General features: G+C 39.2%; 1 protein-coding gene across 1 annotated transcript; it reads left to right on the top strand.

Annotated features, from left to right (window-relative positions):
* The first annotated feature begins 1609 nt into the window (after positions 1–1609).
* LOC309699252 (uncharacterized protein) lies at positions 1610–5103 on the top strand. The gene is made up of 4 exons (XM_082522205.1): positions 1610–1657; positions 3293–3356; positions 3490–3645; positions 4049–5103. Exons 3-4 carry the CDS (start codon positions 3520–3522, stop codon positions 4280–4282), a joined length of 360 nt encoding a protein of 119 aa, XP_082378331.1. The 5' UTR covers positions 1610–1657; positions 3293–3356; positions 3490–3519; the 3' UTR covers positions 4283–5103.
* The last annotated feature ends 11370 nt before the right edge of the window (positions 5104–16473 follow it).

The following is a 16473-nucleotide window of genomic DNA, read 5'->3' as shown; positions in this document are numbered from 1 at the left end:
TTCCCTGGAACACTCTCTCACAGTCTGTTCTCTAAAACCTAAAAGAGGAATTATGGATTTGATCACAGTCAGGCTCGGGTGAGCCTGACTGCTGAAGATATCTACCTATTCGGAACCATGATAACAGGGTTCTTGCTGATCGGAGCTGGCTTGGCCCTGGCTTATTGAAGAATTAATGAAGCATGGGCAAATGTTCCCATAATTCACATTGCAACACCTGGTCTGTTCTATTTACTTTTTTTTAATTTATACATTTGATAAGCATTCCAATATCTTAATGAATACAGAATATAGATCTAGCACAAAGCAAGAAAGCACGAGATAAAGCTAATGAAAACAGTATTGGCTGAAGCAAATGTGTGTTATGTCAACCCTTTTAACAAAAGATAATTTAGGAAGCAGCTCATTTACAGGCCTTGAAGCAAAAGAGTAAAACAAGACAAACAAACAAACATAAAAACAAAACAAATAAAGTCCATCTTAGATGAGTAAGTACTTTAAATTAAATTTCATGAAGATAATCCACGCAAAACAACCAAGAGTTTTAGTCTTATTATTATTATTATTGCTCTTCTAATTCTTGATTTATACATTTGTCTAATCTCTGGTTTTAAACATGTTTTAACCACCTGCAAGTTAGGTAAACCCGGATGAGCAGGAAAGGCAAGATGGATCCACTGAAGCCCCAGTGATCGTTGAGTTGGGAAAAAAAATCCACCTGAATAGCAGAAAGAATTAAACCAACAGCCACATCTCAGGTAAGATTTAGCTCTCAGCAGAAGACCTACACATCTCCCCCTTCATCTGAAAGATTAGATGACAGCAGGCAAGTAAACAAGTGTGCTGGTTTAAACACCAGTGATCGTAGAGGGGTTGAGGTTTGATCACCCACATTATGCTTTATCCAAGTTTTGTGGGACGACTTGATATCAAAAAGTGCTTGGTCGTCATATACCACAAGAGCAGACACACATTGGCAACAAACACAGAATAAAACAATAGCAACTGCTAAGTAAGTTTCAGTAATTACAACAATGAGAAACTACTTCTTAAGTATGTATGGTGTGCCATACTTTAGGGTGCAAGAACACATAATGCTTAAGTAATCAGTATTGAGAGAGGGTTTACTCTTTTGTGCTAATATTTTGGGTTGAAAGAGGAGTGCTCATAGCTCACACAATCACTTAATCCCAGTTTTAACCCAGGCTAATATAACAAAGTTACTGTACATTAATTAATACATCGATTAAAAAGCAAAGTGACAGGATTTGCTCTAAAAGCTACACTGAAAAAAATGCAATAGGGTGGTTGTTGAATTTGCATAGAATTACTTCATATATCCAGCATGACTAATTTAAATTTCACATCTAAACATATTTTTGTCTTTTAATTTTCACATATTCTTTAAGAATATTGATTCTTTTAGAACAAATCATGTTGAAAAGAAACAAGTTAGTCGTGTTTTATCCTCAAGCTCCGCCCCCTGGAAAGGAAAAATCGGCTGCGCTGTCCGCCATTTTTGTCTCTCGCTTTGGAAAATCTACCATCTGGAGTTTTACACTTGAAGGTAAATAAGATTTTAAAGCTAACACACCAGTGAGAACGAGTGTAGACCCTTTATATATGTGGACTTTTACTGGGTGTTGTTATTTTACAGGTATGTGGGCTGTTTATCGAAAACCATGAAAGGCCAATGTTAGGCTCCAGTTAGCTAATGGTAACCGAAATTATGCGATAAGCAAATTAGTAATTAACATATATAATGTGAGTTAATATTGTTTCTATATTCTTTCAGTCTAAATTAACAGACTATTACAAACTTGCATCGGTGTCTGTAGTAAGTGGTGGTACCTGCAGTGTCTTAACCATTAAACAAGCTAATGTAGGGCTGGGATATGACTAGTTTGTTGAAACATGTCTGCTGCCAATGTGACTGCTCACACACGGTAACATTACCAGCACATAGCCACAGCCGCTATAAACATGCTGAAAGGTCAATCTAGCTTCTGTAGTCAGCAGCTGGAAGACTCAACACAGACCCAAGATTCAGTGTAACGGTTATCTAAATGTTGTGTGTCCTGTTTGTAAGCCCAGAAAAAGAAATTAAATAAAATGACGACCTTGAGCTTCAAGCTAATGTAAGCGTAATGCTATAGCATAAAGCGACTAATGCAATGATGAGGTTGTTAAATTAGTAAAAATACAGTAAATATATCCAACATGAATCATTTATATTTTTGGTCTAAACATAATTAAGTCTCACGCCTTTCACTTGTTTTAGAAGGATGTTCAGTCTTTTAAAACCAGTCATATCAAAATAACAGAAAATAGTTATGTTTTCTGTTGAAACTCCACCCCCAGGGTGTGTTTTGCGAGGGAAAATTCACTGTGGCGGTCCGCCATTTTTTGTCTTCGCTTCGTTTACGTTTGGTGCTGAGCTTTACTTTGTCAAGGTAAACTGAAAACTACATGTTTGAGAGGAAACGAAGAGAACATCCATTAGATGGGGAAGTTTTTCTCATGAATTGCTGTTGAGCAACATAATGTAAAAAACAAGTCATTCCTTAAGTTAACTAACGATAATGCTAGCTTAAGCTGCGAGACAATATTATGTGCATTAGCTTTTTTTCAGTGTGTGCCCAGTCACATCCGCTTGTTTTTTCTCAGTGAATACAGACTAACAAACTCGTGTCCATTTAGTTAACTGGTTGTACCTAAAATGTTTTAGTTATACAGTTAAATAAGCTAGTTTGCCATGGGGTGGGCTCTGTGTGTGTTGGGGGGGGGGTGTCTTCACTAAAGTCGGTTTATTTAGGGCATGACACCTATGCAGTACTCATTAGGAGAGGAAGTGCATGACGTGGGGCTTTATTTCATGTTCTGGGGCAGTGAATGTAATCTACTGATAACATGTTAAAGACACACAAAAACCCAACAAATTATTTTAACTGATTTATAGAGAGACTGAGAGGAGGGCTTAAAGAGATAAAAAATAATGACAATATAAATATGTTAAATTTATTTTTTCTGTATCGATATATGGTGCTTATCCCTGCTGAAGGGCAGATTGGTGTTGCTTCAGAACAATTGTCTAGCGCTGTTATGTAGAGGTGTTACTGTTAAGGTTTTAATAACATTATTTTATTTACTAGTGAAGATTTGCATATCTTATCTCACATTCTGTAAGGTAAATTTTCTGGAAAGGTCAAATTAACTAATTTAACTAAGTATTAATGAAAGACCTTGATGTGTATATGACAATAATAGATGTCGTTTCTGGGTCATTTGGCAGAACTGCAAAATGGCCAGAAGGAGGCAACTGCTGTGGTTGCAAACAGGCTTTGGGTGGTTTGGAAGTAAGGGCAACTATGGAACTGCTCAGCAACATGGGACCCATAGCTAATAAATAGTAATATAACTTTGTGTGGATGTAACCTTGTGAGATTTGAGATTTTGACAGCATTTTTATGTGACAACTTCTCTTTTTAGATAAATGCAGAGTTTAAGCGCATTACCACCATGCCACTGCAGTCCAGATTACTCTCGCAGATAGATGTGCTATCTGACAAACTAATAAAGGTCTTCAAAAGGCGAGGAGGACAAATAGGAAGAAGACTTCAGAACATTCTGGAGCCCACGGCCCAGGTAAGAAAAAAATTAATTTAGGGAAAATAATAATTTTAACAAAATGCTGCTTGTCACTCTATGCCAGGAGTATGTCGAAAATCACCTGGGATTTTCACAATTTACCATGGGTGCGTTTTTTTTCTTTTTCTTTTACCTGCATTTTTCTATGTGTGGAGTTGATAGTTGAACACCTCTCTGTGCTCTGACCGTATTCTGCTTCTTTGCATGGAGATTTCACTTCATTACCTTTTTAAGCATTCTGAGGACTCAAATCACATGCTGTAATGAATCCATTTTTGTTCACCTAATGTGTTAATGTTAACATTTTTTGGAATAGTGACACAGATTAAAATAAGATTTGGTATAATGTTCTTTGACCAGTGTTCTGTTTAATTAAATTTTGGAATTCTGCATTTTCTAGGCCACAGATGAAGCCATTATCCAACGATCTAATAAGGAAACAACCATGGGAATTTACATCATAAAGTCAAGAGATGCCAATGGCAGCCCTGAGGACATCGGGATAGTCCTTGAAGGCCAGAGAGTCTGGCAGGATTTGGATAACTATACCCTAGCAGCTGCAATGCTGTTTGGACTAATGTACACTTTGAACCTCACCTACCCACTGGAAAAGTATACCTTCGAGGTATTATAGAAACTGGTTATGGAGCTCAAAAGGAACAGCCTTTCAAAGAAGGCCCAGGTTTTCAGGACCAGACTGTACGATTGAACAGTTTTCCAGTTATGATGTGGGAACAACATGTTTACCTCTTCAAATATGTACCATCCTTTCTTTTAAGCCAGCACTGGTAAAGTTGCAGGACATAGTGAAACTTATTTTTCTGGCACTTTTCAACTTGGGGCCTTTATTACTGCAGTTTTCACTTTTCAAGCCATGACTCTTTTAAAAAAAAATTCAAACTTTGAATGTCCATTTTTCTCAATGGAAATGGTGCCTTGCACCAATTTCACCAGTTTGCAATTTTTTTCCCAAGGTGCACCACTACAAACAGATTGCATCGTCTAGTATTAGTGATTGTGATGTTTAGTGATAGAAGCAAGCCAATACTAATCAGTTTAGGTCTCTTGGTTGTGTGCCTGTGGGTTATAATGTTATTTTAAGTCTCTTCTTTGTGTCATTTTAATAATTACACCCCTGTTGCCATATTACCTTATGGCTCTTACATTTAAAAAACTATTTTTTACATAAGCGCGATGTCATAAGGCCCCACAATGTTGAATTCAGGTTACAGCAGATAACTTTGAGGAATGTTATGGAATGTTTTTCAAGAGATGCATTGTACAAATATGACTCATGTATATTTTGGAAGCCTGAATTGAAAGTCCATTGTTACAACTGTGTAGTATTTTCAAAAATACAGGTCATTGTTCAAAAATGTTTTGCTTATTTCTTTGATTGAAGAGAAAGTGTACAGTACATACAGTAAGATCAGCCTTAATTTAGTTTTATTTATTGAACACTCAATTATATACTATATTATATTATATATTATATATTAGAAATTTGTTATAAAATAAAATAAGCTTACCATAAAATAATCTTGTCAATATAACACATAGTAGTCCAATACAATTAACACAAAAAGTTCATGTCTGATAAACAAGTGGTTTATATAAATATTTGACCGGAATGAAAAACATAACAACATAAAAAAGTCATGTTTGTGTTACCAGAAAAATGTGTGCAGGTATAACATAAAAAACTAAGGTTAACCAAACATAACTTAATTTCGTGCAACCGATTAGAATAATTTTTTTACGTTTATACCACTGATTATTTTTTTCAGTGTAGAGTGCATAGTTATTGTCTTCAAAACACTAAACTGTAGTGTTACAACCACTGCAGTTTAGTGTTTTGTCCAATTTGATGATGATGTTCTCATTTGCACCGGAAAAGTGAAACACACAGACATATTCGAACTGAGCTTTTTCAGCTTCCCATCGCAGTTTGGTGGTGACAGCCTGTGGTGATGTGGCGATCCACGTCACTGTTTGCAGGTCAAATGATAGAAGACTTTCTACATCATGCCCATACTGATTGAAGCCATTTATCTCTCCAGTCTCAACACCCCATTCACAGCTATTCATTCTTTGCAAAATATGAACACCTGAAAAAGAGAGACAGATGAGATCTCAGCACATCTTACAACTGATATCCACTCCAGGTGCCGAGGATCGTTCTTCATAAGGTTTTTAATCCACTCTGTTTTGAGTTCTGGTCCCCTTCCATTGCTGTCACAGTTACCTCCATTATTGTTTTTTATTAATGTTTTATAAAATGTTACTAATCTTTGTCACATTATTGAAATAAATGTGTGGCTTAATTTAGATTTTAAAAAAAGCGGAAAATATTACTTAGGCTAAACATTTGTAATTCTGTTAAAGCTCTGAAAAAAATCTACTTCTTGCAACTTACATATATGTTATCGTTAATTGATGCATTCATCACTCGGTAACTTACAGAATCTTCTTGATAGCCAAACTACTTTGAGCTAACAGGAAGGCAACAATAACTCAAACAATCACCCATTACAACCAAGCAGAAGAACATCTTTGAATGAACAACACACTGATCTGAGAAATACAGGGCCAGTCTCATCAAGTGCTGACACAGATACACAGATATATAAATTACATAGACAAATCTATGTACTGAATGCATAATGTACTGAATATATGATATATATATATATATATATATATATATATATATATATATATATATATATATATATATATCTTTTGTTAAAGGGGTTGGCATAATAAGCACGTGCTTCACCCAATACCTTTTTGATTAGCCTTGTCTCTTGCTTTCTTGCTTCGTGGTCATTTTTTTCTTCTTTATTCACTGAGACATTTGAATGATAATAAAACCCTCCACTTCTACAGCTTCTCTCAGCAGAGGAATAGCAGAAAGAAAGAAAAAAAATGGACTGAAAGATTCATAACCAAATTCAAGGCCTATACTCTCTGGCCAGTTTAATAGGTACACCTGTTCAACTGCTTATTAACACAAATATGTAATCAGCCAATCAGATTAGATTAGATTAGATAGATTAGATAGAACTTTATTAATCCCTCGGGTGGGTTCCTCTGGGAAATTCGATTTCCAAAAAAGCACAGCACCGACAGAAGTTACAGAGTTGCAGAATATTATATATATATATATATATATACACACACACACACACACACACACACACACACATATATATAAATACAGAGACAATATAAATAAAATATACGAAGGGGATAAATAGAATAAATAGGAATAAAAAATAAAAATACAAGTGAATTGCACATTTCAAGTATTGAGGTCTATTGCACTGTTGACTATTTACAAAAGTATTGCACAGTGAGGTGAAGAGGCACTACAGCTTAGTTGTTCCCCCCTCCTTTGTCCTCCTGTTTCCCCTCCCTCTCCCCTCCAGAGAGGAGTTAAACAGTCTGATGGCGTGTGGGACAAAGGAGTTTTTAAGTCTGTTAGTTCTTGTCTTGGGGAGAAGCAACCTGTCACTGAACAGACTCTTCTGGTTGTTAATGGCCGTGTGCAGAGGATGCCTGGCATTGTCCATAATGTCCATCAGTTTCTTTAATGTCCTTTTCTCTGCCACTGTCACCAGAGTGTCCAGCTTCATGCCGACCACAGAGCTAGCCCTCCTGATCAGTTTCTCCAGCCTGGATGAGTCCCTCTTTGCTGTGCTGCTCCCCCAGCACACCACAGCATAGAAAAGTACTCCAGCAACCACCGACTGGTAAAACATCCTCAGGAGCTTCCTGCAGATGTTAAAAGACCTCAGCCTCCTGAGGAAGTACAGTCGGCTTTGGGCTTTTTTATACAGGTGCTCTGTGTTGCATGACCAGTCCAGTTTATTGTCCACCCACAGCCCGAGGTACTTGTACTTGTTGACCACCTCCACCTCCTCCCCCTCTATCTGAACCGGCAGTGGACCTGCTCTAGACCTCCCGAAGTCCACAACCAGTTCCTTAGTCTTTGAGGTGTTGAGTTGCAGGTGGTTTGTGTGACTCCATGCGACAAAGTTCCTCACCAGACTTCTGTACTCCTCTTCCTGATCATCCCAGATACACCCCATGATGGCCGTGTCATCTGCAAACTTCTGAATATGGCATAATTCAGAGTTGTAGCAGAAGTCAGAGGTGTACAGGGTGAAGAGAAGAGGGGACAGCACAGTTCCCTGTGGTGCTCCTGTGCTGCTGACCACTGTGTCAGACGTGATGTCCTTCAGCCTGACGTACTGTGGTCTGTCGGTGAGGTAGTCGGAGATCCAAGGGACCAGGCAGGGGTCCACCTCCATCCTGTTCAGTTTTTCCTGAAGCATACAGGGCCGGATGGTACTAAAGGCACTGGAAAAGTCAAGAAACAGGATCCTGACCGTGCCTTTTCCCCCATCCAGGTGTGAGTGGGCTCTGTGTAGGAGGTACAGGATGGCATCCTCCACTCCGACACCCGCCTTGTATGCAAATTGTAGTGGGTCCTGGGCATGTTGTACCTGTGGTCGGAGGAGGTTGAGGAAGAGCCGCTCTAGAGTCTTGGCAGAAAATGTAATTTAGTGAATTTAGGGATCTAGACTTCTTGGAAATATAAACATAGCATATAACAAAAATAAAAACAGAATAAAAAAAAAAGAAATCAAATGTTATGGTGTACACGTCACAATCGCGCCCTCTCTCTCTGACCCCAAAACAGTCATTGTGTATAACTTTAATTTAACCAGGAGAGGGCAGTGTTGCTTTCCTTTTGCGTGATTTACACGTGTTTTTGTTGTTGTACAATATCAACCACCTGGGATCCCAAATTCTTAAATCCACTGCAAATGTAATAACCTTGCAAATAAAGCTGAGCTCTGTGTATTGCTGAATTCTAAATTTCAGTGCTAGACTAAAAATAAATCAAATAAATGTATTGTTTTGCTGATACAAAATATCATTTTAACTCTTTTAAATTCCACTGACTGCAATCTGTCTGAGTGTATAACTGAAATCTAACAAAATTGTAAAAATCTATTTGAGTTAATCTGAAATAATACAGATTAACTGTATGATTTCAGATTAACTCAAAAAATGTAAAAATTAAACATAATTTATGGACACCGTTTGATTTCTTTGCATGTAGCTATATTAACATTTATACATTTAATAAATCATGAAATTAATACGCGCACGTTCTCGTAACAATGCAACTAACTGTTTGCTCTTCATTCAGTGAAGTGAGCATCACACGCTGCTCATATAAAACATATTCTGACAAACAGCCGCACAGCTGAGGAGCCTTTTTTTCAGAAACTTGAAGGATAACTTCCCAAAGTCTGACCTGCATCGGACCATCCGCTCAGTGTCCGTGGTTACCATGGTTACTGCAGAAGCTGCTATGAATTAAACAGTTGTCCCTGAGATAACTTACCGGAGACATGAATATTTGTTTTTCCTTTACAAAAGAATTGGATGACTTGGATAACTTATAGGAGTATCAGACTCCACGTGCCATGTCCTCTGAAATCTGGACTCGTGTGGATTTTTCAAGGACAAACTGGTAAGAGTCGCACACCACTATACTGAAATAAAGAAGCTATTACTGAAATACACGTGCTATATTATAAACTATGATATAAAACTTAAGGTTTAGTTATAAAGGACACCTTCCTACCTTTAGTCTTATTCATGAGCAGTATCAGTTGTCTTCTAACATCCAAGAGTCTGCACGATGTGTTTCATAGGTCCTAACTAGAGATGGACGGTCCGATACTGACCAAAATTACTGGATCGGATATCGGAGAGAAATAAAAAATGTAATCCGATCCATTAAATATCAAAAAAGCACCTCACAAAACTTGCGACCTGGCGTAACTCGGCTCATAACCGTAGCACCTCGGAGCATTATGCATCAAGTGATAGAGCGGCTGTGGCGTGCGGGACCTGTCACGGTCTGGTTGAGCATTTGGAGTGTGACCAGGAGATATTTCTTATGATCACAGTTATAATCAGAAGTATCAATCATTAATCATTTACCATTGTTGAACCAGTTGACAGAATAATCTTTGAACCAAGTGAGTTTCTCCGCATTGAAATGGGTTCTGGAGGAAACACTTGTGGGGACAATTAGAAACGAGAGTCCCTGTCTAAAAAAGGATTCAGCGAGGTAATCCAAACTCAAGTTCTTGTTTTCTTTTTGAGATGACGTCATTTTGCTGAGTGTGGAAACTAAATGCGACGACAGGTTTCACTATCAGCAAAGAATGGATGAATGGATGAAAGACTGGGAATAAAAACAAACGGACTGACTGGTAAAAGATGACAAGACTTGACCATGACTCAAGGTTAACCACCTCCACCTAGATAGGATAAAAGGGTGGATGAATTTATGTGTGTTTCTTTTTACAGGAGTAGAAGGATGACAAAATATTCGAGGATGAGTGAACCTGTAAATGCCATTTTTGTGTCTTGTGTTGCTTACAGAGGTAACTGCGCAGCGTTACCATTTACATTTTCTTCCCTACAGGGTTACAGTTTTAATGTTTTTCTATTACAGGATTTCTGGGCGGATGTGTGAAGAAACGGTGTTTATGGGTTAGGAGTTGGGGATGCTATTACACTGTATTCTGGTGAGAGTGTTGGGGGAGACACACCCTGTCTTGAAAACTGTGATTCTTTTACAGGAAATGTTTTTATAGCACCTATGGGATGTGGATGCCTGACTACGGTCAATGTGCTGCTAATGTTTGCTTTGCTTTGGTGAGAAGGGTGCAGTAGAAAACAGACAAGTGACATGAAAACAAGTAATAATAACAAATAACTAATTTGGGGACAGTTTAACCTAGAGCCCACTAACTGGCCATTAGGGGCTCTCTCTCTCTCTCTCTCTCTCTCTCTCTCTCTCTCTCTCTCTTGGAATAACATTGCCCAAAGGGTGAATAAAGCAAATTGTGGCAATATTAGTGATTTAATGATTGGAGAAATCCTGAACATGATACTTGTCTGTTGTGCTGAATCTTTTATTACTCTTATGATTTGCAGGTGGTTGTAAATAAGCTGTTTACTGTAACAGGTTTGCTTTTTAGCTGAATTGCAAAATACAACTAGAACGATTAATTGAGACTAATCGCTACTAACCTGAAACTGAGGAGGTTCTATATAAGGAGGAATTAAAACAGGTATAAAATGCATCTGATCTTTAATTGCAGGTGGGACCATGAAGATTTTTTGGTACAGATTGCAGGTTGTTGCTCATTATTGAAGTGTGCTCATAAAGGTAAAAGCTATATAGGGGGTCTATCATTTGGTCTGTGTTTTAATAATTTAGGTATGGCAAAATTAAAGGTTTCTAGACAATTTAGGGAACGAGTGAGAAGCATAATTAGATGATCAGAAACTGAGTACTACACTCAAGTTAGAATTAAGAATGCCCAATTTGTTTGAGGTCTGTTGTTCATTTTTATACACACATTGCAAATGTGCTTATAAGGAGCTGGCACTTAGTCTGTGAAGGTCAAAAGCTTCATCCGACAACGGATCGGATTGATATATTGGAGCTATTGACTTCACGTGCAGAGGGTTAAATGCATGCACGCTTACACACATAAGCATGGCATAGGATTGGAATAAACAAAGTCAACAACATTAGGTTAGGAGAGCCAGCGCAGGAGAGGTGTTGGCTTTCTGTCTCTTGCAGAGAAAGGAACAGACACCAGACGGGGACACGGAGATATGGGGATCCTTCACAGCAACTGGGGTCAAGTGTCATGGCCTTGGGGCTCCTTGAGAAGATGGATCCCATAACCACAGCGATAACCAGGAAGGGGTTGGCGAAAACTAGGAACACCAGAGACCAACGAGATCTGTGTGACGACTGAAGGGTGGTATAACCCCGGAAGTCGAAGAAAGAAGAATCTGAGGGCGTTTCTTCACTCCAAGAGGAGGTGGTAAAGGGGCCTGAAGCGTGTCAGGCTGAAACTCGAGTCCGAAGCTAAAAGAACAGCTGGGTTGTGGGAAAATTGGAAAACAACGGAGGCGTTGGGATTGATAAGTGTCATAACGTGTTTGTTTGGTTTGGAAATAAATCCTGGTGTGAGTTGGGCTGGCAAGCCAGCCCAAAGAGGAGGAATGTGACCAGGAGATATTTCTTATGATCACAGTTATAATCAGAAGTATCAATCATTAATCATTTACCATTGTTGAACCAGTTGACAGAATAATCTTTGAACCATATCTATGTTAACATTAATCTACACAGATTATCAGTACTTTAATCAGTCTATTGTTGTTCTGTACTATTCATGTTATTTGCTTAAAGCTGTTTCACAGTTCTGTAATCACTCAGAAGCCTGTGGGGCCTGCTGGACCCTGCCTTGGTTCTATGTTCAGTTCTGCACGTACACAGGCCTTTAGTAAGAATAGGAGGGTCGTCTGAGGACAGATATACTTTCACAAAAGGCACGAATGTAATACACACTTGTTTTCTCTAACAACTAACAGTTGATGTCCATATTAGGTAAACTCTCTGAACAGGCCCAAAACTGTTATCATTTCCAGTAAGGTCTGACTGTGTTACGTCATCATGGGATCATGGGTTATATAAGGATGGGGAGCTGTCCACTCTTTGGAGATCTGAGGCTGTACGCTTGTCTTCCCATGCTTCTGTCTTAGAAGTGTGCAATAAAATCACTATGTTTGTCACCTACACGGACTCGGCTGTTTTTCCTTCTTACCCAAACTGAACCAGACGTAACAGGAGCCTCGCCACCAAACCGGCATTTCATCTCCAAGAAAGTGATCCCAGAGAGAAGTAAAGCAAGTGTGTAAGTTCATCTCTGAATGTTTGTAAAGCATTGCAGCGTTAAGCTAAACAACCGATATATGGAGCAACTGCCTCTTCTCTCCCCCTCCCTCTCCTGCTGCTACTTAAATCATGAAACTGATTAATGATCAGCTGATCAGCTTTTCTGTCGCGAGTCCATCTCTCTTGTTTGTTTGTGCCAGAAAGAGGAAACAAGCGGCTGAACAACAGCAGCATGTTTAAGCTTGATAATTTGTTGTTAGAATTTATTTATTAATATTACTTTCTACACCAGGATCTTTTTCTATGTAGCTGACGGCTGGTAACTGTGCAGGGGCGGATCTAGCAAAGTTTAACCAGGGGGCCGATAGGGCATGAACAGGAAAAGGGGGGCACAAAGACATACTTTTCTTTCTTATTCTCATTTATTTATTTATTTATTTATTTATTTTTTGTGTCCCATTTGGATCTATAGCCATCAGAATTGTTGTCTTCAGGCCAAGAAAGATGCCAAGCGGATTTATTTTACCAAGTGGATCGTCATGGCCTTGCCATATTAGTCCATTTGATTGACCTTTATTATAATTATGAATTTATTTTATTTTCAGTTGCTACAAACGGGACAGACATGACTGTGGGATAGGACAGGGGGAAAGAATGAAAGAAAGAGAGGGAGAGAAAGAAAGAAAACCAAAGGGGAGAAGAGACGGTGAGAAGGGGGGGAAGAGAGAAAAAAACAAACAAACAAAAAAAAAACTCCTGGGTCACCTGTATGGAGAAAAAAAAACAGAGGAGACAGCAAACAACAAAGAGCAACATAATAAGAAAAAAAAAAGCACCATCACAATAAACTAGCTAGCAATAGATATCAATAGTTACTAAATAATAAACGATATTGTGCAGCACGCAAGATAGACAGCGCATAGTGTGCTTTGAGGCAGCAGCCAAGAAAGCTGTAGTCCGCGTCTGTGAATACCCATGTGTACACCTGTGTGCATACCTGTGTGGATCAGCATGCTTGCATTCCAAAGGTTTCTCCATGTAATGATCTGCTAGGGAGTGTGGGGAGCCACAGCCCTGTCCTTTATGGCATCAAGCAGGCATGGAGGAGATCAAAACTCCAGACATCCAGAGGCCCTCAGAACACAAGAGACCAAGGAAGACCCACAGAGGGGCAGCTGCGCCACTGTCCCAGTAAGAGCTGAGGAGAGTCCCAGATGAGGGCTCATTCAGCAGCCGCGGAGCAGAAGCCAGGGGGAGTTGCAGTGACGCGCCCGTGAGCTCCGCCGGCAGCCAGCTGTGCCTGAGTGACCGAGCCCCAGGCCGAGAGGCCGGGGGCACCCCACCTCCGAAGTGGCCCGAGCGAGCCCCAATAAGTGGCCGCCAAGGAGTGAGCCGGTGTGTACCCGGACGCCCACCCCCAGATACAAAGAACCACCAACGCACCGACACCTGAGGGAGTCCGCCACCGGCAGGGGAAGTGGTGGTGGGTGGAGATAGGCTTCCAAACCTTGGAGGGCCCGAGATGTCCCCAGAGAGGTGGCGTCTGATACCCAACCTGACATATAGACACAGACATACAGGCACACACAGATACAAACATCCATTCCCACCCTCATGCTCTCATGTGCACTTCACACTCAACCAACGTGGAGACAGACATAAAGAGACGCTGTACACACGATCACACTCCCCAAGCGTACTCCACAAACCGGGTCTAGGTACCCTTGCCCCTGGAGGGGGGAACTGCACCCAGACCCAGGTGGTGTTCTTATTCTCATTTAAAATGTCTGGCTTTTAATAAATAATTATCTAAATCTTACACCCAAAATTTTAATCTGATGTAAAAAGTATAGAAGACCATTACTGTATATAGTAACTATTAAGTCTAATATACCCTTGTAAGCTATAGTACTTTTTCCTTTGGGAAGGTACCATCTGTGCATTCTGCAATTCTGTTGAAGAAAGATGTTGAATCTATTTAAATATTGTAGAAAAATAATTGATTTCTGTGCATTTTTTTCACACTGCATCAAATTAAAGTTGATTACGTCGATTAAGCATCATGAGGTGGGGGGTGGTTCCCTTTTTTTATTTATTTTTTGCTGGGAGTTTGTAACCCTATTAGTTAGGTTGCTTACTCTTTTAAATACCAGAATAGGGAGGATGGAGTAGGTTTAAGTTTATTAGATTCATCAGTTTTGCTGAACTATGGAATATTTTGGGTGCAGTGTATTTTTTGTTTACAGGTATAACAGAATAGCATTAGTGTTTTTTTTAAACTTGAGTTTGGACCCATACAAAATGCAGCAAGATATTTAAAAAAAACAGTTTTATTGATTATAAAACACACTATATTGGATTCATATCGGTATCTGCCGATATCCAAATTTATAATATCGGTATCGGACATAAAAAAGTGGTATCGTGCCATCTCTAGTCCTAACATGAGGATCCCAGAACCAAAAAATAACCCAAAGGGTTAAAAAGATTTCCACATTGATGCAGATGATGTATATGATTGTGGGACTTGTATAAAAAAAATGTATATGCCATATTTGTCTGTGAAGGTTCTCAGTCATCCAGGTCATCGTAGTCAAAGGAGCTTGCAAAGAAAAGCGTCTGGACTTCTTTAAGTTGCTTGAAGACGTTTCACCTCTCATCCTAGAAGCTTCTTCAGTTCTAAGGTCAAATGGCGGAGAGTCCCAGATTTAAACGCAGTGGGAGTATCCCCCCAAAGAGGGACAAAAGGACCCCCCGATGATCCTCTAACCACGGTGTGAAAATGGGTGTGGGTCCCAATCAGCCAGGGTTTCAGGTGAGCTCATTGTGAAACCTATGGAACGCCAGGACTGCCATAATGAATTAATTAAATACACCATTAAATAATTAATTAAATGTGGCAATAATTAATTAAAATTGGAATTAATTAATTAAATAAATAGTTATGACACATGTAATTAATTAATTATTGACACATTTAATTAATTATTTATGTATTTCACATTTTAATTAATTATTGACACATTTCATTAATTATTGACACATTTAATTAATTATTTAATGATATATTTATTTATTTCATTTTGGCAGTCCTGACGCCTGGCTCTCATCATGAAATAATTTTATCTGTCAGCCTCACCCATCAAACTCAGGGGGCGGGGTTAACGCTGATCGAGTCAAAACCATTGCTTTGGCCTGGTGGCCATTGTTTCTAGCACACAACAACCGGCATGTGGAAGCTAACAGAACTGAGCTTTGAAAAACCCTGTTTGTGTGTTACCAAATACCGTTTTAATATTTTTTTAGCCGAGAATGTAGTGGTTTAATCTTCATGTGTCTGGTCGGTTTGTCAAGATACAGCCTCTTTGCAAAAGTGTTTCGATGATTTCGGAGATGTCTGCCCAGTCTCACGGCAAAGCGTGGGATAGACCCGCTCGCCTCGCAAGCAATCCCACCGACAAAGCGCAGGCCCCGGTACACAGCTGTAGTAACCCCCGCTGACTTCTTTTACTGAGGTTATATTTATCGGTGTTTTATTTCCTGATGTTCTTATGTGTCCTACGGGTTTCAGTCTGAATTATAACTAACATTAAAAACATGTTTAAGGAGGCGAGAGAGCAAATAAATCTGTTTAACATCTGATCTTTGGGTTTTTGTTCAGTAATCAGCGTGACCTGTGTATAAACACATAAAAGAGATAACGTTGGTGTTTCCGTCATGTAGTAACTGCTGGCTTTAACTGTACAAAGGTTGTTCGACACTATGAAACACATACAGACTTCATGATGTTCGGCTAATATTTTTATTGTGAATATTAATCATGCTGACCTCGCTCTGTACACCACGCAGCGAGGTCAGCATGTCCACGATATCCTCAGCTCCATGAGTTAACACAAAGTTTCCCAGCTGACTATCTAACTGCCAACTATTCCAGAGACGTGAAAATATACAGCATAAAGAAAAGTGTAAGAGACTCAGCAGCAGATTAGAATAACAGTTATACATTTAATAAATCACCAAATGAATCCAAG

This window comes from Aulonocara stuartgranti, assembly GCF_965226115.1.
Source record: "Aulonocara stuartgranti genome assembly, chromosome: 22".
Taxonomy (NCBI): Eukaryota; Metazoa; Chordata; class Actinopteri; order Cichliformes; family Cichlidae; genus Aulonocara; species Aulonocara stuartgranti.
The sequence above is the reverse complement of the archived record's forward strand: the minus strand, read 5'-3'. Positions and strand labels throughout refer to the sequence as shown.

Excerpts from the sequence above, each read along its gene's own strand:
- LOC309699252 (XM_082522205.1), top strand. The coding sequence starts at position 3,520 with ATGCCACTGCAGTCCAGATTACTCTCGCAGATAGATGTGCTATCTGAC. Across the intron at positions 3,646-4,048 it reads TTCTGGAGCCCACGGCCCAG|GCCACAGATGAAGCCATTAT; the intron begins GTAAGAAAAAAA and ends TGCATTTTCTAG.